The sequence below is a fragment of the Felis catus genome, chromosome D1 (assembly GCF_018350175.1).
Source record: "Felis catus isolate Fca126 chromosome D1, F.catus_Fca126_mat1.0, whole genome shotgun sequence".
Taxonomy (NCBI): Eukaryota; Metazoa; Chordata; class Mammalia; order Carnivora; family Felidae; genus Felis; species Felis catus.
In genome coordinates, this window is record NC_058377.1 from 110,045,324 (window position 1) to 110,073,247 (window position 27,924).

At 62.4% G+C, this 27,924-nt stretch overlaps 4 protein-coding genes across 15 annotated transcripts; 2 read left to right on the forward strand and 2 right to left on the reverse strand.

Annotated features, from left to right (window-relative positions):
* The first annotated feature begins 3,979 nt into the window (after positions 1–3,979).
* On the forward strand, positions 3,980–13,014 carry CARNS1 (carnosine synthase 1). Of its 5 annotated transcripts, none has more exons than XM_023240109.2 (10): positions 3,980–4,109; positions 4,459–4,485; positions 5,772–6,045; positions 6,803–6,892; positions 7,143–7,630; positions 7,863–8,037; positions 8,127–8,212; positions 8,925–9,156; positions 9,243–9,523; positions 10,828–13,014. In XM_023240109.2, exons 2-10 carry the CDS (start codon positions 4,483–4,485, stop codon positions 12,052–12,054), a joined length of 2,856 nt encoding a protein of 951 aa, XP_023095877.1. In that variant the 5' UTR covers positions 3,980–4,109; positions 4,459–4,482; the 3' UTR covers positions 12,055–13,014. The 5 variants fall into 5 exon arrangements, with proteins under 5 accessions (XP_023095877.1, XP_023095878.1, XP_044895536.1 ...); XM_023240110.2 differs by having other exon boundaries at positions 3,987–4,060; XM_045039601.1 differs by lacking the exons at positions 3,980–4,109; positions 4,459–4,485 and having other exon boundaries at positions 5,913–6,045; positions 6,200–6,892.
* Positions 13,015–14,136: 1,122 nt separating this feature from the next.
* RPS6KB2 (ribosomal protein S6 kinase B2) lies at positions 14,137–19,945 on the forward strand. 8 transcript variants are annotated; one of them, XM_045039606.1, is made up of 15 exons: positions 14,138–14,299; positions 14,626–14,666; positions 14,767–14,887; positions 15,170–15,238; positions 15,758–15,905; positions 16,980–17,037; positions 17,140–17,240; positions 17,365–17,455; positions 17,541–17,631; positions 17,755–17,862; positions 18,563–18,625; positions 18,763–18,840; positions 18,930–19,037; positions 19,120–19,256; positions 19,518–19,945. In XM_045039606.1, exons 1-15 carry the CDS (start codon positions 14,228–14,230, stop codon positions 19,699–19,701), a joined length of 1,470 nt encoding a protein of 489 aa, XP_044895541.1. In that variant the 5' UTR covers positions 14,138–14,227; the 3' UTR covers positions 19,702–19,945. The 8 variants fall into 8 exon arrangements, 6 of the variants coding, with proteins under 6 accessions (XP_044895544.1, XP_044895541.1, XP_044895542.1 ...); XM_045039607.1 differs by having other exon boundaries at positions 18,933–19,037; XM_003993698.6 differs by having other exon boundaries at positions 14,139–14,299; positions 19,144–19,256.
* A 102-nt stretch (positions 19,946–20,047) lies between these two features.
* PTPRCAP (protein tyrosine phosphatase receptor type C associated protein) lies at positions 20,048–22,337 on the reverse strand. Its single transcript, XM_006937614.3, has 2 exons — positions 22,196–22,337; positions 20,048–20,910 (listed from the first exon to the last, which is right to left on the reverse strand). The coding sequence occupies exons 1-2, from the start codon at positions 22,196–22,198 to the stop codon at positions 20,287–20,289; spliced, it is 627 nt and encodes a 208-aa protein (XP_006937676.2). The 5' UTR covers positions 22,199–22,337; the 3' UTR covers positions 20,048–20,286.
* Positions 22,338–22,678: 341 nt separating this feature from the next.
* CORO1B (coronin 1B) lies at positions 22,679–27,915 on the reverse strand. Its single transcript, XM_023240114.2, has 11 exons — positions 27,863–27,915; positions 26,861–27,063; positions 26,481–26,603; positions 26,245–26,374; positions 25,877–26,058; positions 25,670–25,789; positions 24,897–24,998; positions 24,669–24,814; positions 24,367–24,424; positions 23,341–23,619; positions 22,679–23,156 (listed from the first exon to the last, which is right to left on the reverse strand). The coding sequence occupies exons 2-11, from the start codon at positions 27,059–27,061 to the stop codon at positions 23,031–23,033; spliced, it is 1,467 nt and encodes a 488-aa protein (XP_023095882.1). The 5' UTR covers positions 27,062–27,063; positions 27,863–27,915; the 3' UTR covers positions 22,679–23,030.
* Between the last annotated feature and the right edge of the window lie 9 nt (positions 27,916–27,924).

Sequence of the window (27,924 nt, forward strand, 5' to 3'; positions counted from 1 at the left end):
TCCAGATCTGCGGAGTTTCCTGGGGGAAACCGAGGCTCAGAAAGGGAGGGAACTTGGCCAAGACCTCGCTGCCCATGGCAGACCCAAGGTTTATCCCTGCCTCCGTACCGGCAGCCATGAACCTGTCCCCCCTAAAGCTGGGCACCCACCCAGCTCTGTCCTCCTGGGGATGTTTTCTCTCCTGCTCCCACCCACTCCCTAGCCCTGCCCCAGCCCCTTGGAATGTGGGGCAGCGGCTGGGCCCCTGTGAGTTAAAGAGAGCTTCCAGGGCCTTCCCTTCCTCCTCCCCACCCCACTAAAGTACCTGTCTGTAGCTTAACAATAACCTAGTCATCTGCAGTTCCCAGAATACTTTCTCAGAGCCCCCCCCCCCCCGCCCCGCAGGTAGCACTGATGGCCTCGTTACAAAAGGGGGGAAGTGGAGGCTGGCGAAGCTGAGTGCCCAGCCCAAGATCACAGTGAGGGGCAGAGCCACTAGGGTACAGGGCTCAGTGAGTTCTAGGCACCTTAGGCTTAAGGCATAGAATGCAGTCTTTGTAGCAGATAGAGTGGGGGGATCTGCTCCTAGAGTCTGCTCGTAAACTCCCTACCCTCCATGGGCTCAGCTCCTCTGCTGGGAGAGTGGGGAGGCAGGAAAGCAGCAATCTCGGCCCTGGGCCCCGGAATCTGTCGTGAGGCTGGGAGGGAGGCCATGGTGACAGTGGGTCCCACTGGCTAGAGACCCTAGGGGCAAATGGTCTCCGGCAGGACTCCTCCAGCTAGGGCTGAGTCACTGCGTTTTCTACTCGGGGAAGCATTTTGTGGGCAGGTGCCATTATCAACCATCTACGTGGGGAGCCCGAGCCAGGCAGGGTGTGGGGGGGCGTCCAACCAGAAGAGAACTAGCTCCCTCCTCATGTAAACCCTTACCTGCGCACGACGTCCTCATAAGACTATGCTAGCCGCTAGGACACCTGCAGGCTACTTGGGAAAAGATCTGTCTCCTCCAGGCACATGCAGCTCCACGTGGCAGAGGGAAGGTCACCACTGAGCTGGGTACCTTTGTGCAGTGAGCAACCTGCACAACCACACTCAGAAAACCTGGCAGCCCCAGCTCCTGACAAACCTGCTCGAAAGGGGGCTCAGGGAAGGCAAGCCATACTTCTGACAGCACTCAGCCCACAGGGACTGAAGCTGGGATGGCGCCCGGCGATGTCCACTGGCCTGGGACGGCCCAAGGGACAGGAGTAGGGGCCAAGCAAAAAAGTGGAAGGGCAGGGGCGCCTGGCTGGCTCAGTCGGAAGAGCATGTGACTCTTGATCTCGGGGTCATGAGTTTGAGTTCCACATTGGGTGGAGAGATTACTTAAAAATAAACAAATAAACGGGGGCGCCTGGGTGGCTCAGTCTGTTGAGCGGCCGACTTCAGCTGGGGTCACAATCTCATGATTTGTGAGTTCGAGCCCCCACGTCGGGCTCGCTGCTGTCAGCGAGGAGCCTGCTTCAGATCTTCTGTCCCCCCCCCCACTCCTCCCCCACTCCTCCCCCACTTGCGTGCTGTCTCTCAAAATAACCGAACATTTGAAATAAACAAACTTACTCGTGGAAGGCAGTTGGATCCCCGCCATGGCCCCCATCTTGGGCCGCCACCCACCCCAGGGGTCCCCCCATCCCCACACCGTCCGGAAGCCATACTTGGGCTCCCCGCAGTCCCCACACAGGAAATGCCCTCTTACCCTCTGAGCCTCGCTTGCCTCATCTGTAAGCGGCAGAGACTCGCAACTGCCACCTCACAGGGTGAAGGGAGATACAGCACGCAAAGCCCTCCGCACAGCACAAAGTCAAGACGCGCTACGGGGGAGCGCTTACCTTCTGCTCGGTGCCCCCTGCCCTGCCAAGCCTGGGCTAACGTTTGCATCATAATCCCCACTCTGAGGATGAAAAACCTGAGTCCGCAGAGGCTGCATGGCTTGTGTTAAAAACAAGAGGCTCGGGGCGCCTGGGTGGCTCCGTCGACTTCAGCTCAGGTCATGATCTCGCGGTCTGTGAGTTCGAGCCCCGCGTGGGGCCCTGTGCTGACAGCTCAGAGCCAGGAGCCTACTTCAGGTTCTGTGTCTCCGTCTGTCTCTGCCCCTCCCCTGCTCACACTCTCTCTAAAAAATAAATAAATAAACATTAAAAATTAAAAACAAAAACAAAACAAAAAACCCCCAGAGGCTCAAAATGGAGATGCTTATGCTTAGCCCCACTTTGCCAAACCCAGTCTCAGCTCTCCCAGAAATGAATTTTTAAAAAAAAAATTTTTTTTCAACGTTTTATTTTTTTTATTTTTGGGACAGAGAGAGACAGAGCATGAACGGGGGAGGGGCAGAGAGAGAGGGAGACACAGAATCAGAAACAGGCTCCAGGCTCTGAGCCATCAGCCCAGAGCCCGACGCGGGGCTCGACCTCACGGACCGCGAGATCGTGACCTGGCTGAAGTCAGACGCTTAACCGACTGCGCCACCCAGGCGCCCCTGAATTTTTTTTTAATGTGTATTTATTTTTGAGAGAAACAACATGTGCATAAGCAGGGGAGAGGTGGGGGGGGGCGGCACAGAGGATCCGAAAGCAGGCTCCACGCTGACAACCGAAAGCCGAGAGCCTGATGCGGGGCTCCACCTCGAGAACTGTGAGATCATAACCTGAGCCCAAGTCGGACACTTAACCGACTGAGCCCCCCCCCGGACGCCCCTCAGAAATGGATTCTTAAACCAGGATCGGGAATCACCCGTCAGTACTAGTTGGGCAATGTGCTTGATAGACTTCCGTTCCCTAAAGGAAAGTGATCTTACAAGAACGCACTTTTTTTTTGCCCAGTGCAACTTCTTTGCCCTTGCTCCCCTCTGCCCATAAGTCTTCCACTCTGCACAGCCTCTCAGAGCTCCTATCTGCTAGATGGGATGTTGCCAATTTATGCATCGTTGGATAAAGCCAATAGAATATTTAAAATTTCCTCGGTTGAGTTTCAGTTTTTAACTCTTGTTAACTGCCAAGGCTCGTGCTCCTTGGTGACATCCGTGCCCCACCCCTGCACCCACCAGTGGGATCACAGTGGAGCTCGGGCTACCCGCGCAGCAAGAGAACGGACTTCTCGAGAAGTTCTTGAGGTGTTCTTCTGTGGGTGCTTGGGTGAGTGCACCCGGGCGTCATGTTGTCTTGGGGAGACTGGGTGTGACCGCTGGCGTCCAGCAGACTTGGGCAAAGCAGATCCTATGCATCCCCCCCTCCAGTGCTCAGATCCCCTGGGAACCCCACAGCTTGGGCACCCCCTTCCCTCTTGGCCCCCTACAGGGCAGAGGGTACCCCAGGAAACTGGGACTGCCCCACTGGTGGGGTCTTCTTACTGATTGGTGCCTACTCTGGCGGGGGCCAGGAGAGGTGAGGCAGGAACCCCACAGATGTACGGGGACCCCTGCCTAACAGGGGCTTCTGAGACAGTCTGCCCTAGGCCAGAGTGCTCTGGCTAAGACACATTGCTGTGGGCTGGATGCGCTAGGGAGCCCAGGACTCTATCCAAGGGCAGGGCTCCAGACTGTGTGCCCCGACTGCTCTCCTGGCCACCCCACCCCCAAAGGCCAAGGGCAGCCCGGCCACCGGTCTCTGCCCTCTCCGGCTTCTCCCTCTCCCTCCGCGCCTCCCTCCCCCTTTCTTCCATCCCTCCTTCATTCCCGGACTTTCTCTCCCTCTGTCCCTCTCTCGGGCTCTCTCTGCCCCTGTCCCGGTTGTGCCTTCTCTTCCCCACAGCCTCGTGTCTGTGACCCTCTCTTCTGACCATCCCCGTCCGTTGGCACCTGGCCGGCTGTTCCACTTTGTCCGTCTCTCCCGGCTCCACCCTGGAGCCCAGGTCTCGGGCTGGGTGGCGGGCGGCGGGGCGGTGGGGGGTGGGGTGCTGGCTGGGGCCCCGCGCCGCCCCCGCCCCGCACTGGGCACTCCCTCCCGGGGGACCGCTATATAAAGCGGCGCCACCCGCTCCCGCCGTGCTGCCACCGCCGCCGCGCCGCCCGCCAAGCCCCGCCGCCGCCGCCGCCGCCGCCTTCCAGGTACCCCGGCTCCTGCCCGCGCCCCGGGGAGAGCCAGGGAGCCCTCCAGGTACCCCGGCTCCTGCCCGCGCCCCGGGGAGAGCCAGGGAGCGGGGCTGCGGGGGCAGGGGCCTCGGGGACCCAGCGCACCGCCCGCTGGAAGGGCCCAGGACCGCCTGGCTCAGCCCGCGATGTGTGAGCTCAGGGGTGTAGGATCCGTGGGGTCCCGGAGGCCGAAATCTCCCCGCTTCCTTGGGGTGGAGGTGGGGCAGCCTTGGACACCTGTTGTCAGGGACGGGGGTGAGGGGGAGGCACCGCGGCGGCCACCTCTCTTCCCGTCTTAGGGGTTGGGCAGTGGGGTACAGACCCCGCTGCCCTGACTCCCGCCTTGGTCTCTCTCCCCTTGTCTCTGCCATTAGTCTGCCAGCCACCCCACCTGTAAGATGGTGAGTATCCTCCGGTCGTTCCCCCCAAAGGCCCAAACCCCTGGCCAGAGGGAGGGCTCAGAGGGCAGAGTTTGGCATCCAACAGCCTAACCCTGGGGGCACCCCCGTGCAGACGACTGGGGCCTGCGACCAGCTGCACACACCCTGCTGCCTCCCAGCTCTGTGTGCCAGGCGCTCCCCCATCAGCCCCGGGGATGGGCACTGTTGGTCCCCTTTGGCACGCACCCATTCATCCTGCAACATTTATTGTGCACGTACATCTGTGCACACCATTCTGGGGGTGGGGATGTATCAGTGAACACACAGTCTGGGCTCTCGGGGAGCACACCTTCCAAGAGAAGGCTCGAGGCTCCGAATTTGGCACTGGTTAGCTCTGATTCAAGCCCAGGTCTCGGGCCCAGACCTGCCCTCCGGGGCCACAGCACGCGGTCTCCCCATGACTGTAGTCCAAGCCTCACTGGCATCCTGGGGTGGGACAGGGCAGATGCCAGGCCCCCACAGAGCCCAAAGGAACCTCACAAGGTAGCCCCGCCTGTCCCCCGGAGGACAGGCCCACCTGTGTCCCCCACTGTGTTCACACTGAGCCTCTGAGCAGCCTCCTGTGGGAGTCAGCCAGACTCAGAGAGGGGCAGGGGTGTAAAATTTCACCCAAAGAAAGCATTTCCATGACTCAGAACGTCTGTAAAAAGGGCACCGGTTTTTTCCCCTGCCAATGCCTAGCACAGGGTTGGGCACACAGTAGGTCCTCAAGACCTACTTCGATGGCAGTGGACCAGATCCATCTACGTATTTAGGCCTCAGCAGAACTCTGTGATGGCAGGTTACGGACAAGCAGAGAGAAATGAGCAGCTCGAGAGAGATCGCTCGGCTCGATTGTTCATTTCTTCTTCGGTCAACATTTGTTGAGAAGCTATGGCGTGCCACTGTTTTATGCACCAGGACTGCCTTGATGAACAAACAGACCAAAACCTCTGGTCCTGTGAACCAAGCTAGGGCGGACCTTGGCGTGGGATGGGGGGCAGTGGTCCAGCCAGCAGCGCGTCGCTTTCTACCCACCCCTCCCTCCCCGGGGGCACTGCACCTCCGGTTTACAAAGCACTCCCACCTGCCTGCTCCTGGGGACAGGCCTTCATCCCCTAATCCGACTCCATCCTCTCCTGGTTCCTAGGACAGTGTCTGCCCCAAACATCACCCACGGTCAGGAGCGTGGCGGGCTTGTACCCTTGGGTGACTTAATGTGTCCTTTGCCCACTCTGCCCAAGACCCACCACTTCTGCCCCTCTCAGCTCTCTCTGGATCCACTGGGTCCCGCGTGGGACTGCCCGCTGGCCTCCAAGGACCTGGAGGAAGAGGAGGGCCCATGGGGAGGAGGCGCTGGCCTGCCACCCCCAGGCTGCTTCTCTGGCTCCTGGCGCCATGACGTGGGCCTGGACTGCAAGGGCTCCCTCGAGGAAGCGGAGGCCCGGGCGTGGACCGTCTACCACTATAGCCTCCTCCAGAGCTGTCTGCAGCAAGCTGGCCTGCCGGAGACCCAGGACCGCAGCCAGGTGCCCCGCACAGGTATCCGAGGGCTCCGTGGAGGGGTGTATCCCTGGGAGGGGGAGGGAGGCACCCTCAGCCCGGCCTGCTTCCCATCCCTGTCAAGGTCAGCCCCTTCCCCCAGGCTCTGTCTAGATCTGAAGCCAGGGAAGCAAGGCCAGTAAACTTTGGGCAGGTAAGTATTGTTTCAAAGGGCATCTGGCACCAGTAAAGCAGAGATCCGGACTTCCCTCGTATTCCGGAAGACCCAGCCGTGGGATTTGCAATCCATGTTCTGTGGAGCGAAACCTTCTATAGAAGTGCCTTGGGAGCTGCTAACAGTTGGGACTCAAGACTCCTCCCCTGCTTTATCTGTTTAATATACTAGATGGCCACAAAGGTTTCGTGTGGACAGAGGGGTTCACAGGTAGAAGACATGAAAATCACAGACTGGGCTCTCCTGGGGATCACACACTGGGAAACTGAGACATGGGGGCCCTGGGTCACAGAGAAAGTCAGTGTCAGAGCTCAGGCTAGAACCCAGGTCTCCGGTCACCCAGCCTCCAGTATCTTCCAGGCCAGCTGCAGAGAGAAGGGAGCCACCCTCATGGGGTGGGATGGGCAGGCAGCGCCCCTTCTCTCTCCAGTCTCTTCTCTGTCCTCTCTACTCTTCTCATCCCACTCTGGGAAGGACTTGGGGACCTAAGAAGAGGGCAGGGCTATGGAACAGGGAAGGGTAGGCAGAAAGATATCGGGGGGAGCCCCTGTTGAGCTTGGCCACGTTCTTTCCCCTCCCGAGGCTGCCCTGGTGCGGAGGTGACCTTATGCATTCTGGGATCCCCCAGCACCTTTCTGTCCGTGCTGCTGGAAGGAGGGGTCCAGAGCCCGGGTGAGTGTGTGCCCAAGTTCCCCCACCCCCTCCTGCAGAAAGGGCAGCCCTGCCCTGGCCCGGCCACATCCCAAAATACCCACTGACCCTGGCAACTGCCTGCATTCCACTGGGCCAGCTGCCACGCTCTGAGTGGGGGTGGGTTCTGGGAGCAGCTGCCCCCTACTACCCGGGGTCCCCGGGCTGGAGGTGGAGGGCTTGGGGGCATTAAGCCTTCCCTGGCCAGCAGCCGTCCTCCTTCTGCCCGCAGGAAACATGCTCCTTTGCCTGTCCCCTGCTTGGCTGATGAAGGTGCCAGCACCTGGGCAGCCGGGCGAGTCGGCCCTGCTGGTCTCCAAGGCCGTGAGCTTCTACCCGGGGGGCTTGACATTCCTGGATGACTTTGTCCCCCCACGCCGAGCCACCTACTTCCTGGCGGGCCTGGGGCTGGGACCTGGCCGGGGTCGAGAGGCGGCTGAACTTGCCCGTGACCTGACCTGCCCCACAGGAGCCTCAGCTGAGCTGGCCCGGCTGCTGGAAGACAGGCTGCTGACCAGGAGATTGCTGGCTCAGCAGGGTGGCGTGGCTGTGCCAGCTACCCTGGCTTTCACCTACAAGCCACCAGCACTGCTGCGGGTAGGGGATGCCAGCCCAGGACTGCGGCTGGTGGAGCTGAGTGGCAAAGAGGGCCAGGAGACACTGGTGAAGGAGGAAGTAGAGGCCTTTCTGCACTCCGAGGCCTTGGGTGATGCCCTGCAGGTAACAGGTTCCTGCCCCCGAGGTCTGTGCAGATGCCAGCGGGATGGGACCCACGGATGGTGACCAAGTCCTGCTGGGAAGCTGTCCCCAACTTGGGGTCCTGCTGCTGGCCTATCTCTGTGGCGACCCCTTGCCTTCTTACTTCAGTTTACACATTGGATCCTCCGTGTGAGCATCCCACCCCATACGTACGTGGGGTGGTAAGGAGGCCCCCCTCCCCTCCCTGTTGCAGGTGGCCGTGAAGCTCAGTGGCTGGCGCTGGCGGGGGCGGCAGGCACTGCGTCTGTACTCGCGAAAGGAGCTGGGCACAGTGGTCGACATGGTGCTGGCATTGCTGGAGAAACTGGAGGAGGAGGAGAGTGTCCTGGTGGAGGCTGTGTGCCCACCTGCCCGGCTGCCCTTCCCAGGTGAGAGCCACCTGGGCCAGCCAGGAGTGGGTGCCGGCTCAGCCTCCTGGCTGCTCTGTGCTGGGCTCAGGCTTCATGTCTTTCCCCAGGCAGTCCCCCACCTGGCCCTGAGCTGGCTGTGCGGATCTGTGCTGTGGTATGTCGGACACAGGGTGACAGGCCCTTGCTGAGCAAGGTGAGTGTGGCCCAGGTTCAGGTCCTGACCCTGCTGCCACAGCCCAGGCCAGCCCAACCCAGCCCAGCTCCAATGAGCTGCTGAGGGCCCCTGGGTAGAGAGAGGACAAAATCTTTGGGGGGAACCTTGATGGTGTCCAGAGGACTCCTGGGTCTGAAGCTTTTTCCCTCCCTTTCCTGCACCCTTCCTGCACCCTTCCTCCATCAGGAGCTCTGATACTCCATACTAGGCACCAGGGTCCAGGGCTGAATCCTATTCCCAAGGAGCTCTTGCCCACAGAAGGGGCTGACGGAGGGTCCCTGAACCTCCAGTGTCCAGGGCCCTTTAGGAGGGGGCCTCCAAGCTGGGGAACTTAGGGCAGTTTGAGGACCCTCCGGGGAGCGTAGCTCTGAGCCAAGCGGGGTGGCACGGGCCCCCAGGGCTCACAGCAGCAAGTAGGCTTGGAGCCTTCAGGGAACAGAGACCCTAGCTGGGCCCGGAAGCCTGGGTAGACGCCCCTCAGGGTGTAAAGGACCAGTTGGGCAGTGGCAGGGGAAAGTGGCTTGTGCAGCGTAAGTCACAAAGGAGGACTGGGCTACTTGAATGCGTGGTGAGAGGTCTGGCCTGGATCTCCGGGCACCGGGGTAGGAGTGCAGGGGCGGGGGGGGGGGGGGCAGTGTCAGTCCTGGGAGGGCTGCTCTCGGACCGACACCCTCAGCCACACCCTGCCCAGGTGGTGTGCAGTGTGGGCCGTGAGGACCGGCCTCTGCGGCACCGGAGCTCCTTGCCACAGACGCTGGAGGTGGCACTGGCCCGGTGCGGCCTGGGTGAGGCGACGCAGGTGGCGGTCGTGCGGCGGCGCGTCAAGGCAGCGGCCGAGGCCGCGCTGGCCGCCGTGCTGGCCCTGGAGGCCGGCCTGAGCGCTGAGCAGCGCGGCGGGCGCCGGGCCCGCACTGACTTCCTCGGTGAGCGCGGGCGGCCCGGGCCGGGGGCGGGGGTCGAGGCCGGAGGGCAGGCGGCGCTGAGCCCGCGTCCTCCCGCCCCGGCCCAGGCGTAGACTTCGCGCTGACTGTGGCAGACCGCGCGCTGACCCCCGTAGCCCTGGAGCTGAACGGCGGCCTGTGTCTGGAGGCGTGCGGTGCGCTCGAGGGGCTGTGGGCCGCGCAGCGCTCGCAGCCGGCGGCCCGGGAGGCCGCGGCCGCGCCGCTCGTGGAGACCATGCTGCGACGCTCGGCGCACTGCCTCATGGAGGGCAAGCAGCTGCTGCTGATCGGCGCGGGCGGCGTCAGCAAGAAGTTCGTGTGGGAGGCGGCGCGCGACTACGGGCTCAAGGTGGGCGGGGCCGGGCCTGACCCCCCCGGGCCTCAGTGGAGGTGGAGGCGGTGCCCTGGGCGCGGGGGCGGGGCCAGCACCGCTAGGGGCGGAGCCTGAGCCGGGCGGGTCCGCTGGGGGCTTTAGAGCCCAGGAGTAGGGGTGGGGCCCACCGCCCCGCCCAAGATTAGAAGGCTAAACTTTTCGGCCTCTGGCCACGTTCTGCTCCAGCCGGGTGTAAGAGGTCCCCCGGGAGGGCATAGAGCCCTTCGGGGCAAAAAGAAACCAGCGTTGAAGGGCTGGAGAGGGTCATTCAGTGTTAGTATCAGAACCGGGACCCCGAATGCCAGGCTGAGGAGCCCGGCCCTACGCTGCGGGAAGGGCAGACCCTTCGAGGTTGGATTCCCGAGGGCGTGAGGAGAGTGCTGGGGAGCAGCTTACACATCGCGAATCAGATTCAGAGCAGTGGCCTCACATCACAGAATCCGGGGCCATGCAGGCGGCGCAGACATTCTTATCTGCACTGAACAGATAAAACAGAGGCCAAATGTCTAGGTTCTTTGTGGCCCTAATCTACCACAGTGGCCTCCTCTTCCCTCTTCCGCAGTACAACGCGCCCTAGGAAATTCTCCCCCCGGCCATTCCCACGTCTTTTCACTCCCTGCCTTGCACACGGCGTTCTCCACTTGGAATGTCCACTCCTCCCGCCGCCTAGTGTTACTGTGCAGACAGCCACCCTCCCCTCTCTTCAGGAGCTGTCTCTGCCCTGGTTACCCGCTGCTTTGTGTCTGTGTTCCCCCAGCGGGCAGTGAGATTTGGGGCACAGGGCCCCACTGGATTCCTTTGTGGGCACCCCCTGAGGGTCAGAACTCTTTGGGTGAATGATGGCCAAGAACATGATGCCCAAAGCCACCAGACCACCTGTCCCAAACCCTAACCCTGGTGGTTCCCCTACAAGCTCTGGTCAGAGTGAGAATGAGCCCAGCAGCCCTCTCTCTCTCTCTCTCTCTCTCTCTTTGCTCCAGCCCCTGCCCACTCAGATCACACCCTTTCCCTCCTGCCATCTTTCCTCTGGCTGATTCTTACTCAGCTCCCGACCGAAGTATTGCCTCCTTTGAGATGCCTTCCTTCCCCTTCAGGCTGGGTTAAGTGTGTTATCTCTGCACCTTCCGTTTAGTCAGTCATCAACAGATGTTTTTTTGAGCACTTAGAACCGGTGATTCCGTCGCCTCTGAGGGCCAGAACCACGTTCGTGGCCCCATCCTATCTCCCCAGCGTCCGGCAGAGGCTGACCTGGGTGTGTTGCCCTCTGGTGGTTTCTGCAGCTGCACCTAGTGGAGTCGGATCCCAACCACTTTGCCTCCCAACTGGTGCAGACTTTCATCCACTTTGATGTGACAGAGCACCGGAGGGACGAAGAGAACGCGCGGCTGCTGGCGGAACTGGTGCGGGCACGTGGCCTGCAGCTCGATGGCTGCTTCTCTTACTGGGACGACTGCCTAGTACTCACGGCCTTGCTCTGCCAGGAGCTGGGTCTGCCCTGCAGCCCCCCGGCTGCCATGCGCCTGGCCAAGCAGAAGAGCTGCACCCAGCTGCACCTGTTGCGCTGCCATGGCCCGCCCTGGCCCGCGCCCTCCCTCCATGCCGTGCCCTGCTGCCCGCTGGAGAGTGAGGCCGATGTGGAGAGGGCCGTCCGCCAGGTGCCCCTGCCGGGTGTCATGAAGCTGGAGTTTGGGGCAGGCGCAGTGGGCGTGCGGCTGGTGGAGGACGCACCGCAGTGCCACGAACACTTTTCCCGGATCACCCGCGACCTGCAGGGTGAGGCCGACCACCCCGGCATCGGGCTGGGCTGGGGGAATGCCATGCTGCTGATGGAGTTCATTGAGGGCACCGAGCACGACGTGGATCTGGTGGTCTACGGTGGGCGACTGTTGGCCGCCTTCGTCTCCGACAATGGCCCCACGAGGCTGCCTGGCTTCACTGAGACGGCGGCCTGCATGCCCACTGGGCTGGCACCGGAGCAGGAGGCACAGCTGGTGCAGGCAGCCTTCCGCTGTTGCCTGGGCTGCGGGCTGCTGGATGGGGTCTTCAACGTGGAGCTCAAGCTCACCAGGGCCGGGCCGAAACTCATCGAGATCAACCCTCGGATGGGTGGCTTCTACCTGAGAGACTGGATCCTGGAGCTCTATGGTGTGGACCTGCTGTTGGCTGCAGCTATGGTGGCCTGTGGCCTGCGGCCTGCCTTGCCCAGCCACCCACGCGCCCGTGGCCACCTGGTGGGCGTCATGTGCCTGGCTTCCCAGCACCTTCAGGCTCTGAGTTCCACCGCCAGCCGTGAGACCCTGCAGGCTCTTCATGACCAAGGCCTGCTGCGCTTCAACTTGCTGGAGGAGGTCCTGGTGCCTGGTGAATACGAGGAGCCCTACTGCAGTGTGGCTTGTGCTGGGCCCAGCCTGGCTGAGGCTCGTCTCCGCCTGCTGGGCCTCTGCCAGGGTCTGGGCATCGATGGGCCCCACTACCCTGTTGCCCACTTCCTGTCCCACTTCAAATAGTGCCTCTCTTCCTATAGCCCTGCCCCAATTCTGGCCTGGCTCACTCGGAGGCCTCAGGTCTGTTCCAGAGTGGCAGGGCCATTTGACATTAAGGCATCCTGGCTTGAGGGCCACAAAAGAAAGTATCTTGGGGGGGCCGCTGGCCCCTTTTGCTGTTAGTTCAGCCCAAAGGCCCCAATCCTGTCCCAAGACTCTAGCCGTGGAGAAGCAACAGCAGCTGCACACACACACACACACACACACACACACGCACACCTGCCCCAGGGAGGTGAGAGAGGCCCAAACTTAGCCCATCCTTGTCATCCCTCCAGGTCTGCCTCTCTTCCTGCAGCCTACAGGAAGACAGACGCTGGCTGGCCCCTGGCCTTGGACAAATCCTATGAAAACCTGAGACTAAACCCTGTCCTCTTCCTCTCACCCCTCATTTAGCAAATTCCAGGATCTCTCTAGAGCCTGCTGACAACTTTCGGCAGTGCCCGGCCTGCCTCATTTGGCCTGAGCGGTAGAAGCAGGTGGCCTGGGGTCAGCAGTAACCATCTCCTCTCCAGGCAGACACTACTGCCCCATTCTACAGATGAGGAAACAGGCCCAGGGAGGAACAACCATTGCCTCAAGGTCATACCACAGTAGCTAGAGGATCAAGGGACGAGATACAAGATTCAGGTTCCCACTTCTACTAAGCCTCATGTGCCCACTCAGCTTCTAAACCCCACTCACCTCCCCGCCCTCACTCGTATGTGGCCTTAAGACAAGTGAACGCCTTCTCCCATGCAGCATGCACCTTCTCCACCAAGCTTTGGTGCTTTGGCCTCTGGCATAACTAGCATTGGCAGAGGAGAGGCTACACTCGCTTCCTAATTCAGGGGAGGCTGTTTTAATAACTCTGCCTCTGCACAGCACAGGAGCTGTGGCCAGCTCCACAAGCATCCCTCTCCAAATAAAGGCTTCTAGACTAATGAAGTATCTGGTATCTGGTTCTTGTGACTTGGACAACACCTCTCGGGTTCAGCTAGATGGGAGGTGGGGAAGGGAGGAGGGAGAGGTGGCTACGGGATACATCTGGAGCGAAGGATAAAACACCACACGGGCCGGGCCTCTGGGTTGACCATGAGCGGGGGCCTGCCATGGTCACCCACAACGGGACCCAAACATGAGAGTCTGTGGAGGGTGGGATTTCAACAGAGGGCCACATCCAACCAGATAAAACCTCCTCCAGCCTGGAGACTCCTGAGTTCTGTCCGTCTGAGTTCATATTTCACCTCCCCATCCACCTGGAATGCACATTCGGACAGCCTCCAGCAATCAAGGACCTGGTGTGGCCCAAATTCACGTCCCACCCCCCCATCCCCCCGCCCAGAACCCCAACAAGAATCCATGCCCAAATCTAAAGTCACAGACCCGGTTTGGTGTATTCATTCATTCATTCATTCATTCATTCTTTTAACCAAGTTTTATTAAGCACCTATTTTGTACCAGTAGTAAAATTAAGAAATGTACTTAAACTGGCTCGGGAGCAAACTTCAACACAAGCTCGTATTTACGGGTGGATCAATGAGACCCAAATCCTTTCTGGCAGGAAGCTGGCAAAAAATGCCCAGCCTGACCTGGGCGTGGAGCCGTCGTCACCCAGTATATGCTTTGACTTGCAGGGTCCTCGAGTCAGGTGGCACGTTAAGGAGACTGAGATGCAGCTACCTCTCTTTCAGGACCGAACAGAGAGACGCGACCTGCCTTTCGCCACCCAGCCAGCACCCAGCCACCCAGCCACGCAGCCAGCGCACGGCTTGAACGGGGCTGGGAGTTAAGTTTACAGCCATACCTGCCTGTGCCTCTGTCCCAGGCACACTCAAACTCTCCCCAGAACCAAGATGAGCGCCTTCCAGGTAGCCCTTGTCCGGTGCCGCCCCGGGAGAACAGTGCTGGCAAGACTGAGAAGGTCCCGCCCAAGAGAGTTAAGCCGGTTCCCGAGAGGCCTTGCGCTGGGCGCCATCTTTTCTCCCCTCCTTGACTAAGCGGCCCTGGGCGAGGGAGGGGGAAGCCCCTACGTCATCGGCGCGCGCCGCCGCGGCCTCGGTCGCGGAGTGATGATGCACAGACTACCCTCCGCCCCCCCGGACTGTCAGTCAGAGCGCGGCCGAGCCAGGGCCGAGGGGCCCGCCGGGCCGGCGCCGCTATGGCGGCCGTGTTTGACCTGGACCTGGAGACGGAGGAAGGCAGCGAGGGCGAGCCAGAGTTCAGCCCCTCGGTGAGTGGTCCTCCTGGGCGCGGCTCGATCCCGGAGCCGATCCCACCCCCTAGGCGGTGGAATGGCGCTGGCTTCCCCCCAGCCGGTGTCTCAGATCCCGGCCCCCATTAAGTTCTGACCCATCCTCACCCACCCCGACCTGTCTTCCAGGTCCCCAGCCCTTCCCCTGGTTCTCCCTTCTCTGCCCTCGGCCTCTCCTCCCCAGTGCTGGCCCGTCGCCCCCTAGCTCCCATTCCTGACCCCCTCCTCTCCCGGGCCAAGTAGTCCAGCTTGAGGGGGAGGGCTCCTGGTACCTTCCTTGGCTCTTACCCCTCGGTTTCTCACAGGACGTGTGGCCCCATGGCGAGTTGAGGGCGGCTGGCCTGGAGTGAGTGCGGGTTGTGTTGGGGGGGGGGGGGCGGTGTGCAGGGAGGCAAAGGGCTGGGGCGAACTGGAGCCTTGCCCCCATTAACCTCTTGCGTCAATAGGCCTGTGGGACACTGCGAGGAGGTGGAGTTAACGGAGACCAGTGTGAACCTGGGCCCCGAGCGCATCGGGCCCCACTGCTTTGAGCTGCTGCGTGTGCTGGGCAAGGGGGGCTATGGCAAGGTACTGGCCCTTCTCCCCTGCTGGTCTCCCTGCCTCAGTCTTGCAGCAGCAGAGGGTCCCAAAACAAATTAGACTTGTAGATCACTAGAGCCTCTGTAGATCTCTGGGGTAAAAACATAAAGGAGGGAAAGGCAAATCCTCTCAGAGTCTGCCCCGACCTCTTTCCTGCCCCACCCTTGGGTGGGCCTAGGCCTCTCGCTCTCAAGGCCGGAGCTTTAGGGTGGAGCTTTGGGAAGGTAGGCTATGGAGAGGGAGGTTAATCCTGTCTCCCCTGCCCTACAGGTGTTCCAAGTGCGAAAGGTGCAGGGCACCAATTTGGGAAAAATATATGCCATGAAAGTCCTGAGGAAGGTGAGTCATTTGTTCAGCCAGCAAATCCTTACTCGGTGGCTGCCATTCCCCACGCACTCTTCCAGGCTTTGGGAAGACACTAGTGAACGTGATGGTGGAAACGGTGCCAGTCTTGGGCATTTGCTGGTTTATTGTCCATTGCGGTTATGTTATTGTATAGTAGTTGTCGCCTATGGGCTGTTTTGCCTCCCAGGGGACATGTGGCAATTTCCACATTTTTGAGTCACAGCTGGAGAGGGTGCTCCTGGCATCCAGTAGGTAGAGGCCCGGGACGCTGTTAAACATCCTCCGATGTACAAGACGGCGCCCACAACAAAGAATTACCTGCCCCAAATGCCATCCGTGCCAAAGTGGAGATATACCTCTAGAGGATAAATCAGTCCTTGAGAAGGATGACCGTCGTTAGCGGGATTGTGAAAAAATACAATGGAGTGAGACAGGGTGGCGGAAGGGTAATGGCTGGAGGGACTAAAGGAGCCCGAGGCACCCACCTTCTGACTGTGATCCCCGCCTCTTCAGGCCAAAATTGTGCGCAACGCCAAGGACACAGCACACACGCGGGCTGAACGGAACATTCTAGAGTCAGTGAAGCACCCCTTCATTGTGGAACTGGCCTATGCCTTCCAGACTGGTGGCAAACTCTACCTCATCCTCGAGTGCCTCAGTGGTATGAGCGCGGGCCCAGCGGGGGAACCAGGGCCAGGGAACCAGCCAGGAAGCACTGGGAACTCTGGGGAAGCCCGGAGAGATGTGGTGTGTAGAATGGCTAGGGGGCCCCCACACTCATCCATCTGTCTGTCCATCCATCCGTCCGTCCGTCCATCCATCCATCCATCCATTCATTCATTCAGCAAACGTCTGTCCAGCACCTCTTGTGTCCCTCACCTGTATTGGGGGTGGACGGGAACAGTGGGAGTTCGTACAGAAACCCAGGGGCTTGTTTTGTCCACATCCACCACCCCTTCGTGTCCTGCTCCTCTCTCCTGGGTGCCCTGTGTCCCATCAGGTCCCAGATCCAGCTGGTTCATTCTTGGCAGTGTCCTCCATCATCTCCACTCTCTTGAGGGGAGGGCACGAGTCACAGTTGTTTCCAAACCGGGCCTGAGGCCTTCAGCTCACCCTCTTCCTAATGTCTCCTCCACGAAGTCCCAGGGTGCTCGTCGTGTCGGCATGGAATTGTCCCCAACACTCACAGTCATGGCTCCTTGTAACTGCTCAGAGAAGCCTGGCCTCCTTGGCCTGGTGCCCCCTGCTGGCCACGAAGTGGTGGGGCCTGACCCCTCCCCCTGTCCCATCTGCACCAGATGGGCCCTGTGAGCTCCAGCATCTGTGTCTGTCTCAGCGCCCCCTTAATTCTCATTGCTACCGTGGGCTGTGTCCCCTCACATTGGGAGTAATTTTGCCGCCTCTGTGAGATTTTTTGGGTTAAGCTCTTGGAGCTGTTGCCTCAGTCTGGCATGTTAGAGCACCTGTGTGCATGTCTGTCTCCCCATCAGACTGAGCGTCCTGAGGGCAATGGCTGGGTCTCTTCATCTCTGTGTCCCCAGCTTCACCCAGCACAGGGCCAGACACCGAGTAGGCGTCGGTAGATGTTTGCTGAATTGAATTGAATCCCCACGGCAGCTCTGTGAGGCAGGTAGGGCCGGAATTATGAGTCCCACTCTCCCCAAGAAGAAACCAAGATTCAGAGCGCGAAGGCACTTGCTCCCAGCACACAGCTGCTGACGTGTTTGTGTCGCAGGCGGTGAGCTCTTCACGCATCTGGAGCGAGAGGGCATCTTCCTGGAAGACACGGCCTGGTAGGTATTACTTCTTGCCTCTCCTGAGGGGCTCCAGGGATCCCCTCTCCCCAGAGAAAGCCCCACCCCTACCCTTGCCTTCACCCTGTCCTGTCTCTGCAGTTTCTACCTGGCAGAGATCACGCTGGCCCTGGGCCATCTGCACTCCCAAGGCATCATCTACCGGGACCTCAAACCTGAGAACATCATGCTCAGCAGCCAGGGTGCGCATGCGTGCGTGCACCCTGCCCCCTGCAGCTGCGAGGCGGCTCAGAATCTGCCGGGAGGGCCGAGGAGCACCGTGCAGTGAGCCAGGGCCCTGACCACCCTCTCCAACATCTTCCCCAGGCCACATCAAACTGACAGACTTTGGACTCTGCAAGGAGTCGATCCATGAGGGCGCCGTCACCCACACCTTCTGTGGCACCATTGAGTACATGTAGGTGGTAGCTGGCTGGGACCAGGGGTGGGGAGAACTGCCAGGAAAGGCCTGGCCGGGCTGATGGTTTCACCCGTCCCCTCAGGGCCCCTGAGATTCTGGTGCGCAGTGGCCACAACCGGGCGGTGGACTGGTGGAGCCTGGGGGCCCTGATGTACGACATGCTCACTGGATCGGCAAGTCCAGCCTCCTTGGGAGGAGGGGAGGGGAGAGAGGGGTGGGAGGGGGTCCCCATCCCGGCCAGGGGCAGGGCCTGGGGTGAAGCCCGCAAGTCTCCTCTCACCGTCTGCTTTCTCCAGCCACCCTTTACTGCGGAGAACCGGAAGAAAACCATGGACAAGATCATCAAAGGGAAGCTGACGCTGCCCCCCTACCTCACCCCGGATGCCCGGGACCTCGTCAAAAAGGTGGGCTCCGGGGGCGCCTGGGGGCGCTCAGTCAGTTAAGCGTCCAGACTCTTGATTTCAGCTCAGGTCATGATCTTACGGTTCATGAGTTCGAGCCCCAGTGCAGAGCCTGCTTGGGATTCTCTTTCTCTCTCTCAGAATAAATGAATAAACTTAAAAAAAAAGGGGGGGGGTTGGGCTCCCTCCTGCCCCTGGTCCAGCCCCCATGTCTTCTAGGCCCCGTACGGGGTCCTCTGGGCTGTGCGACATCCCCACTTGTGCAGTATGCCTTTGGGATGAAGCGGCACCTGCTTTGGGTTCCAAGACACCGAGCTTGTGCCTTAGCTCTGTTGTAGACCAGCTGCTGATCCTGTACACATTCGTAGTCCAAGTTCTCATCAGCCAAAGAAAACGTTCATGATGAGCTAGCTGCTCTCCCATCACGAAGGCATTCATTAGGGATAAAAGTGGGAAGGGTGGGTTTGGAGACTGGATCCCTGCTGGAGTGATCCCGGTGACCAGGTGCCTTTACGAAGGCTTCATGGCAGAGGGCCCATTGGACCAAGTTTGGAAGTCCTAGGGTGGCCCGTAGGTGGAGACCCAACTCCAGAGGCCTTCTCCCTCCTCTACCCTTCCCCGCCCCAGCCAGCCCCCAGAACACAGGGGAACACACAGTCAGTGTCTATCCCCCAGACCCTCACCCTCTGCCCTCGCCCCGCAGTTTCTGAAGCGGAATCCCAGCCAACGGATGGGTGGCGGCCCAGGAGACGCTGCTGATGTGCAGGTGGGTCTGGGACCATCAGGAGAGGGCGGGGCTGAGCCCCCAAAGGACAGGGGGCAGGCAGGGCCTTAGGGCAGAGGGAGTTACTGAGGGAGCCGAAGAGGGTGAAATGGTGGTGTTTGGGGGCACTCTACCCACAGAGACACCCCTTCTTCCGACACATTAATTGGGATGACCTCCTGGCTCGCCGCGTAGACCCCCCTTTCAGGCCCTGTCTGGTGAGTGGAGGTCCCACCGGCCTGGGGGCAGGTGGAGGGCCCATCTTGGACGCTCCCTGACCCCTCCTCCCCGTTCGGGTCGCTCACAGCAGTCAGAGGAGGACGTGAGCCAGTTTGACATCCACTTCACACGGCAGACGCCAGTGGACAGTCCAGATGATACGGCCCTCAGTGAGAGCGCCAACCAGGCCTTCCTGGTGAGGTCCTTTGTGGCCCGAGGGTTATGGGGACACGGGAAGGATTGTGGCTAAGGAGTGGGGGATGCTGAGCGTTGCCCAGCCCTGCCTTGCACCTCCTTCCCAGGGCTTCACGTATGTGGCACCCTCCGTCCTGGACAGCAGCAAGGAGGGCTTCTCCTTCCAGCCCAAGCTACGCTCCCCCAGGCGCCTGAACAGCAGCCCCCGGACCCCGGTCAGGTACCACAGGGCAGAAGGGAGTGTGTAACTGGAGCAGGAGGCCACTTCTAGCTTTGGCTCTGCCCCGTCCACCCCAGGGCTGCCTTGGCTGCATCTCAGTGCTAGCCTCTGCTTTGTCGTCCACCACTGGGGACCCCTCGTGGCACAGGCTTGCCTGGCTGGGCACCTGACCTCATAGTCTGTGTGCCCAGGCAGGTGGGGAAGTTGGCCCTCTGACCCCAGCGCCAGTAGGTGCTGACTCAGCCTTGGTTTTCCCTGCAGCCCCCTGAAATTCTCACCCTTTGAGGGATTCCAGCCCAGCCCTGGCCCATTGGAGCCCACGGAGTCCCCTCTGCCTCCTCTCCTGCCACCACCACCGCCACCCTCGAGCTCTGCCCCCCTCCCCATCCGACCCCCCTCAGGGACCAAGAAGTCTAAGAGGGGCCGTGGGCGCCCTGGGCGCTAGGAGGACGGATGGCTGTGAGGGCAGGTGGGACCCTGGGCCAGTTGCAGAGGCCTGGAGGTGTGCCCAAGAGTACAGGAGTGAGTGTGTGTGAGGGTGTGTCTCTGTTGGGGGTGGCTGTGCCCCTGGACCGTGCCCACAGAGGGCCACAGGCTGTGGCTGTCAGTGGAGTGGCCTGGCCGCCCAGCTGGCCTCCTGCAGTTGAGCTGTGCCCTTAGCGAATTAAAATATTGAATCATGGCACTGACCTGGCTCTTGAACTTGGATTTCTGGGGGCAGGAGTGGGTGGGGTGGCGCCGGGAGGAGCCCCTGCTAAGAGATGGAAAGGGTCTCTACGGGACCACAGAGCCACAGGGCTGGAGGGCTTTTATTTCAGGTGGCTGCCCAATGCCCATAGGGATGGGTGGCCTTCCCGATGGGGACAGGGATGCACGGCTCTGGGGACCGAATGGGTGGGGGAGTGATAGTCTGAGACTCTCCATCTGGGGATGTGGGCGACAGTGGGTCCAGGGCAGGCTGTGTCCAAGCGGCCGTGGCGGCTTCGGGAAGCAGAGGCACGGCGACGGGGATGTGACACCACGCGGGCTCCTACAGTGCGGTGACGTGGAGGCCCTGACCCTCGGGCGCTTCAGCGCTGTCATCCCAGGCCGCGCTGCCAGCAAAGGCGTGAAGGTCACTCAGCAGGGCCTCAGCGCTGCCCCCTGAGCCCGCCGGCCCCTGGGAGCTGAGGCCCAGGCCCCCGTCGGCGTTACTGTCACGTGCTTCCTCAGCGGGCTCTGCCGCCCGCCGTGGGCCGGGCCCCTCTCCGCATGGCTGGTCCTCGTCCCGGGACTGTGTCTCCCCCAGGCCTCCGACCAGGTGGTAGTCCTCTTCCTCGTCCTGCTCGTCCTGCTGCTGCTCTGGGTCCTCATCGGGTGACCCCAGCTCAACCCGGGCCCGGAGCCAGCGGCCTGGCGGGCTGGCCCAGAGCAGGCGGCGCGTGCGGCCCCACAGGGCGGCGCCCAGGCGGGCCGGGTGGTAGTAACCCCCCGAGTCGCGGCTGAGGCGGCGCCAGGCCAGCGCCAGGCCGGTGGCCAGCAGGAGCAGCAGCAGGAGCAGCAGCAGCACGACCGTGCCAGAGCTGGGGCCCTCGCCGTCCGAGGCGCCGCTGCCCGAGCACAGGACCCCCGGCAGGGCCAGCAGTGTCCCAAGCCCTAGGGCACGGGGCAGGTCCTGCGGGGAGACAGGCGGGGGCTCGTCACCGGGGCTGGGCGGGGAGCGGGGGGCAGTTGGTGCCTGGGTCCTCAATTGCCTCTTGGGCAAAATGGGGACAGTCAAGCAGAAAAACCCAAGTCCTTAGCAGGGCCCCGGTCCTTTGAGATCTGGCCACGGAGCCTCTGACGCCCTGCCCTCGCCACCCCACCTGCGCCGTACGAGCCTGCGCCTGCCAGGGGACCGTGTGCTGCCTGGTCCCTCCGCCCAGATGCCCCATCCCCGAGAGCCACACGGCTGCCCGCTCGCCTTGGCTCAGACCATCTCCGTGAGGCCCGATCTGACCCGGAGTACTGCCCTGCCGCTGCCCCCCGCGCCTGGCCGAGCCTGGCTCTGTTTTCCTCTCCCTTGTGCTCCTCACACAGCCGGCAGGTGCTTGCCGTTTACCCCGTCTCTGCCCCAGCGGCGTAAGCAGCAGGGAGACAGGGATCCTTACGGCTCCAGCACTGAATTCCCAGCACGCATAGCAGGTGCTCAGTTAATACTGGTTGAAAGTGTCCACATTGCCCGAGGGGTGGGGGTGGGGTGTTGAAGGAGAGAGGTGGCCTGCGAGGCTGGCTGTCGGGGCTGGCTCTTCCTGAGGCCTGGGATGGAGGGACCACCTCCAGGACAACTGTTTACCCTCCACCCGGCCAGGCCTCAGGATGGGGGCCCCTGAAGCCCCTCTTCCCTCCCACACGTGGGACTGCCCCAGCTGCACCACTTCCGCTCAACTCCCCGTCCCCTGGGGGCCTTAGGTTCGCAGGGCCAGGGGCTGGGGGAGGCTGGTGCTGCTAACAGAGGAAGCCTGCGGTTGGAAAAAGGCAGATGGGGGAGGTGGCAGAGGGGGGAGGGGTGCCGAGGTTTCAAGCAAGCCTCCTCTTCGCGCGCCCCAGGCCCTCTCTCTGCCTGGGCTCCAGGGATGCAGGCAGGCTCTGCCCAGGTCCCAGGTCCCAGGTCCCAAGCAGAGCAGGTGAGAGAGAGGGTCTAGCAAAGGTTCTTGAAGGGGGGTCTAGGCCCGGAGTGGGGTGCTAGGGGCACACTCTGAATCCCAGGGAGGCCCAGCTCAGCGGTGAGGGGACAGGAAGGCCCAGCTTCTGCCCCACGCTCGCCCGGGGTCTTCCCGCCTCTGCCCTTGACCGGCTGCTTCTGCCCGTGGGCCCCAATGGGGCGCGGGGGAGAAATCCTCCCTTAGCTCCCAGGGCCCAGACATTCCAGCCCCGACCTGTCGCCCCCACTGCAGGGCCCAGTGGGCTCCTGGGCTCACCATCAGTCCGCCGGCCTCAGTGCTCAGGCGCCCACCGCCAGCTCTGACTGTGCTGAGTGGAAGTGAGCTCTGGCGCGCTCAGCTGCAGCTGGGGGTTACTCGACGCTTCCGCTTCCTGCCCACAACACCCCACCCAACACTCCCTGCCATATCCCCTGGTGGGGGGCCTTGGGCCTCTCGGGACCACCCTGACCCACACCAGAGCCTCATAGGTCTCTCGCCGGGTGACGCTTGGGCTCTGGGGCCTGTGACCAGGCCTCCGAAAGGAGGAATGGCACCAGCCCAAAGCAGGACGCCGTCCCGGGTGTCCACAGGTCTGCGACCTCAGTTTCTCTACTCGGCAGAATTCAGGGAAGCGCTGGCTGTGGGGGATGCTCATGGCCCCCAGGCCTCCCTCAGATCTGGGATCCCCGTGGGCCTCATTTGTCCCCAGCCTTCCAGACTTCCTTTCCCAGCCCCACCCTTTGCAGAATGGCAAACCTGGCTTTTAGAAAGAGAATTTTATTTGGAATGAAAATATAGAGCCTGTGCCTCCCGCTTACTCTGCGGAAGGAGCAGGGAACTGGGGGGGGGGGGGGGGGGGGGGGAGATGGTCCCTCAGAGAAGCTTGCCTTGGTACAAAAACCCTCCACGGTAACAATGACAAGAGCCAGGTGGTGGCTCTAGCCTGGGCCCACAGGATGGGACAGGGTGTGGACTGCCCCCGAACCTGCCCGAGAGGCCCTGGGCAGGCGCAGGAGGCAGCCAGCTGGCGGTGGGACTTGCCAACAGAGGCTGGGTGAGAAGGGAGTGGAGGAGGAGGTGAGGGGGAGTGGCACCCCCTGGGCCTACGGTCCTAAGCGTCCCCATTCTCTACTCGGCCAAGCTGTTCTTCCAGGCGGCCAATGCGCTCCCCCTGCTCCTTGACCAGCGCCCTCAGTGCCCGGAGCTCCTGCATCACCTCCTCCAGCTTCCCAGCCTCCTGCAGGGACAGTGGGGGTGGGGGGGGGGATAGGCGGTCAGGTGTCGTGGAGCTGCAGCCCTCCCCAGATCTACCAGGCAGGGGCCTGAGCCCGGCAGACAGGCGGCGAATGGTTCGGGCGCACACAGCAGACCAGGGTGACACCTGGGGCTTCCCAACACCGCCCCGACTGTGAGGCACGTACCCCGGCTCCGGCGAGGCCGCCGCTGGGGGCGGTAGTGTGAGTGGCGACAGCGGATGTGGAGGCTCCTAGGCGGGCCGAGCTGGGGGCCACGGCAGGCCGGCTATCGGATAACACGTTGCGCCGGCTGACCTTCAGGTCCCGCTGTTTGCTGGGCACGTAGGCCTCCCGCAGGGAGATGAGAATGGGGTTGGCATCCCGCCCGCTCACCCACTCCTCTGCCTCCAGGGCCGCCTCGGGCCCAGCCGTGTCAGGGTACAGATCGTCCTGGAAGAGGTCCGACTGGGCAGGGGGTGGGGGAGGTCGGGATCAGTCAGGGGTCCAGTGTCAGGGTCCTCTCATCGGGACCCTGGGCAGCCGCCCTCTCATCACTGCCTTGGCCTCCAGGCCTGTACGCTGCCAACCCATCCTCCGATGGCCTGGCCTCCAGCGGCCTCTCTCAAGCACAAACCTGTCATTTCACTTCCCTTCGGGACACGCCAACAACCCCCTCAGAAGCCTTCCCAACACTCCTAAGCAGGGGCCAGCTACGTGGTTTCACGGGATCCTGGGAGCCGTGTAAGTCAGCCTCCCTCACAGCTCTGCTCCCTGGGACGTGCCCGGCTTGCACAACGGCCCACTCAGTGGAGGACGAAGCTCGTCCAAGGCTCTTGGCTGGACATCTGAGGCTAGGCCACACGGGACTGATGCCCTCCTCCTGGGAGCCTCCCCTACAGCCAGACTCCTGTCCGCTCTCCATTCTCACCTCTGTTCCCCCTGCCTGGCTTATGCCCACCCTAGCCATGCTGTCGGTCCTGTGTCGCCTACTACAGGGAGCCCTCCACGGCTGCCCGGCTCCTGTCCATCTCCTGTGGCTCTTCCGGAGCAGGGCCTCAGCTCAACCTGTCCCATCCCTGCCTGTCTTGTCTGGCAGAGCCCAGCGCCCGGCTGGGTATGACCAGCCCACTGACCACATCCATACTCAACCGTGTCCCATTCACAGACCTCACGCCTGCCCGAGTGGGTGGGCGGGGGACCGGGTGGCCTCACCTTTCTTGGCACGGTCATGACAATGGGCTCACACTTGCGCTCGTGCAGTTTGTAGAACCTGGGAAAGGCGGGGGAGGGAGGAGCCATGGGTGGAGCCTCCCCCTCACTGGCTCCCTTGGCTCCCTGCACTCTCCACTCCCAGGCCTCGCCCCAGCCCCTCCACACTCTGACCTCTGACCCTGGCCCTGCTGTGGGCTGGTTCCTGCTCTGAGCAGCCTCCGAAGATCTGACCTTTCACCCTGGACGGCCGCCATGGCCTGGCCTCTGCCGCTGGAGCCAGCCACCTGGGAGGCCCTTCTTACCGGGCGATCTCACACTTGCTGACCTCCAAGCCCCTCTTGGGCATGCTGCCCATGCCCCTCTGGGGCTCTTTGCTGGTAAACGTGTTCAGGAAGTGGATGTAGGGGGGCTCATCTGTGATCTCAAAGTACCGGATGCTGGAGTCACCCTGTGGCGGGGGAGGGGGCAGGGGTCAGCGCTCAGGCGGGCAGCCTTCTCCCCTGCCCCCCGTCAGGCCTGCCCAGCCCCACCTTGCCGCACACGTAGACCACGCTGGTGTCCGGGTCGTAGAAGGGCAGCAGGGCCCCATTGCTGGAGTCCAGCTCCTGCAGGGCCATGGGCTCCTCGAGGTTCTGGCACATGGGGTGGGGGGGGCAGTCAGGCCAGAGTCTTTCCCCCGCCTCTCCTCACCATCCCAGCCCCCCATCAGGACTGGCCCCAAGCAGCCGCCTCACATGCCAGCTGGCACTGCCCCCACCACACCAGACGGGTTCTCTCCCACCCTCCTGGATCCCCTCCACTCCCAGGATCTCACTTTCCTAGCCTACTGCGGGCCACTGAGCCGGTGCTGAGAAGGTCCCCACCACGTGGCAGCTGGGGGCACCAGGCAGCACCAGCTCTGTCTCAGAGGGACTTGTGGAGGTCACTATACAGAAGCACGGGGCTGTGGGACAGGGCACTTCAGGGGAAGGGCTGGGAGGCCTCCTGGAGGAGGGGGCCTCTGCACGGAGTCCCGAAGGGCAGCCAGATGGGAACAGGCAAGCAAAGGAGGGAATGGCCTTTCGGTTGGCAAGAATAATGTGGGCTGAGACTCGGAGGAAGCTGGAGGCAGTCGGGGAGACTGGAGAGCAAGGGGCAAGGACAGAAGAGGTTGGCAGGGTTCCAGGTCCCGGGAGCCTCAGGTGCTAGGCTGAGAACCTGGGAACCACAGGCCTCTCTCCGGGGTGACTCCTGCCCTCCGTGCCCAGGGTGGGGCCCAAGTCTCGATCAAGCCTGCCCCCTCAGGCTGGCCACGGCCACTCACCGGGTCCCACAGTGCCAGCTGCCGCTCGCTCATGCGGCTGAAGCCCGTGGTGAACACCTTGCCATCCGCCAGGAAGATGGCCCGCATGGGACGGGCCCCCTCGTGAGCCCTCTCCCTCTCCTGTCCGGGGACACAGTGGTCAGTACAGCACCCCGACAGAGCCCCTGGGCCGGTCCAGTACCATCCTAGCCCTCCAGGGCCACGTACCGCCACCAGGGTGCCCCGGCGGGGGTCGATGATGCGCACGCTCTTGTCCTTGCACGCGGAGCAGAAGAGGCTGCCGTTGCGGTTCCAGCTGACGTTGTAGATGAGGTCGGGGTGCAGGCCGTCCAGGCGGTACAGTTCCTCCGCCGTGCCCACGTTCCAGATGAGCACCACGTTGTCACAGCCTGCCGGGCAGGGGGCCATCAGCCCACCAGGCTGGCTTGGACCACCCTCCCGGGCCCAGACCCGGCCTCTTGACCTCTGCGGTCAGGCTTTACCACCTGTCACATGGGCCCGGGTGAGGGTTTGGGGCTCCAGAACCGTGCGTAGAGAGGGGCGGGGGTGGGGGCGGGGGGGCGGGCGGCGCAGACCTGCACTGAGTAGCACGTTGCGGGCCGTCGGGTGCCAGGTGACAATGCCCACTCGCTTGGTGTGCCCCTCCAGCACCACTACCGGCTCCGTCAGCGGGGAGGCCAGCCCGTTCTCCGGGATCTGCCACACCTGTGGGAGGGGTGGGGATGCCCGTGGAGGCCTCTGCTCGGCCCCCGCTGCCCGCAGCCTCAAGCCACACCTGTGACCCGGGCCCAACCACAGCCCCGTGCCTCACCATGACTGTGCAGTCCTCTGAGCCGCTGGCGATGACTTCGTCATTGTGGGGACACCAGTCGATGTCCAGGACGGGTCCCGTGTGTCCACACACCGTCGGGTAGGCCTTGTCGATGCGGCCCGTCTGCGGGCATGAGAGGGGCAGTCAAGGGTGGGCAGGAAATGTTTGTTGCCTCTGCCTCTGCCTCTGGCCCTGACTCTGCCTCGGTGGCAATAAAAAACTTTCTCCATCTGTGCTAACACCACCTGGGCAATAAATGTAGAATATGACACCTGTCCAACAGTGTGGGGATGGGTGAGATACGGAATGTGAAGTGAGCAGATAGGCCCGGCAGGTGTGGCCGAGTCTCCAGTCCTTCCCCCAGCCCTGATGGGGCCCACCTTGCTTAGGGGAAGCACCAGGAAGGCACCCCCACCGCTGGCCTCCACGATCACCGCCAGGAACTTGGGGTTGACTGCGCAGAAGGTGCTGTCCCAGGTGACACGGGACACTCGAATATCTTCGTAGCACTGGTCATTCTTGACCGGCTGTCCGAACACATGCCGGAATTTGCTCTGCCGGACCACTTTGCGGAAGGACATGTCTGCAGGGCGGAGAGGCCTGGATCAGCCCTCACCCACCCCAACAACCCCCATCCCTCCCAGGGGCTGCGTGAAGGGAGGTGGGGAGGACGCAACCAGGGGCCTGGTCATTGTAACCCTCTGGGCTTTCAGTTTCTCCAGTTACAGAATGGGGTCACAGGGACAGACCCTGGCTGCCACCCCTCTAAGGTGGCATCTGGGGGGAGGGGGTAAATGCACTGACCCAAGGCCCACACTGCTGAGTGGGGAGGGGCTTTGCGGGACCCTACCCAGGCCCCTCCCTGACTCTGGTATGTGTGGGGGAAGTGGGAGGTGCCAAAGCAGGGCAAGCTCCTCGGAGGGTCCTAGTCGGTTGCAAGCAGGCTCCTTCCTGCCCAGGATTTGGAAGTTGGCTGATGGGTCGGACAGCCACGAGAGGCAGGAAAGGACTCCCCTGTGGAGCCGCACTCGGCCCCAGTTCCGAGCCCCAGGGAATGTGCAGTGCCTGCAGGAATGTGCAGGGAGCTGCCGGGAGCCCCAGGCCGGCCCAGGGGGCCTGGCAGGACTGGGCGGGGGGGAGGGGGGTGGTCGGGACGCCGCTCCCGGCCGCAGAGCATCCCAGGGCGCCTTCGGAGCGGGGTCCAAGGTGAACCAAGAGGGGACAGGCTGGGTGGCCACAGGGAGTGGGGACAGAGGGTGGGGCGCCGCGGAGGGGAAGGGCTCCTCGGACTCGCGACCCCCACCCCAGCCTCCTGCGGCCCCGCCCCCGCAGCCCAGCCGGGTCCCCCGCCCGCGACCCCAGTCCCGGCCCGCCGCGCTCACCGGGGACGCCGGGGACTGCGGCACCGGCCTCGGGCGGCTCCGGATCCCGGCCTCTGGGAAGC

What these genes read in the sequence shown, in the direction of transcription:
- CARNS1 (XM_023240109.2), top strand. An exon ending in TGCCCGGCTGCCCTTCCCAG is followed by an intron (nt 8,038 to 8,126) that starts GTGAGAGCCACC and finishes GTCTTTCCCCAG; the next exon opens with GCAGTCCCCCACCTGGCCCT. An exon ending in GGCCCGCACTGACTTCCTCG is followed by an intron (nt 9,157 to 9,242) that starts GTGAGCGCGGGC and finishes GCCCCGGCCCAG; the next exon opens with GCGTAGACTTCGCGCTGACT.
- RPS6KB2 (XM_045039606.1), top strand. Translation starts at nt 14,228, where the DNA reads ATGGCGGCCGTGTTTGACCTGGACCTGGAGACGGAGGAAGGCAGCGAG. An exon ending in TTGAGGGCGGCTGGCCTGGA is followed by an intron (nt 14,667 to 14,766) that starts GTGAGTGCGGGT and finishes TTGCGTCAATAG; the next exon opens with GCCTGTGGGACACTGCGAGG. An exon ending in GCGCCAACCAGGCCTTCCTG is followed by an intron (nt 19,038 to 19,119) that starts GTGAGGTCCTTT and finishes AGCGTTGCCCAG; the next exon opens with CCCTGCCTTGCACCTCCTTC.
- CORO1B (XM_023240114.2), bottom strand. Translation starts at nt 27,061, where the DNA reads ATGTCCTTCCGCAAAGTGGTCCGGCAGAGCAAATTCCGGCATGTGTTC. An exon ending in AGCTGGCACTGTGGGACCCG is followed by an intron (nt 24,999 to 25,669) that starts GTGAGTGGCCGT and finishes CCCATGTGCCAG; the next exon opens with AACCTCGAGGAGCCCATGGC. An exon ending in GCGGCCTCGCCGGAGCCGGG is followed by an intron (nt 23,157 to 23,340) that starts GTACGTGCCTCA and finishes CTGTCCCTGCAG; the next exon opens with GAGGCTGGGAAGCTGGAGGA.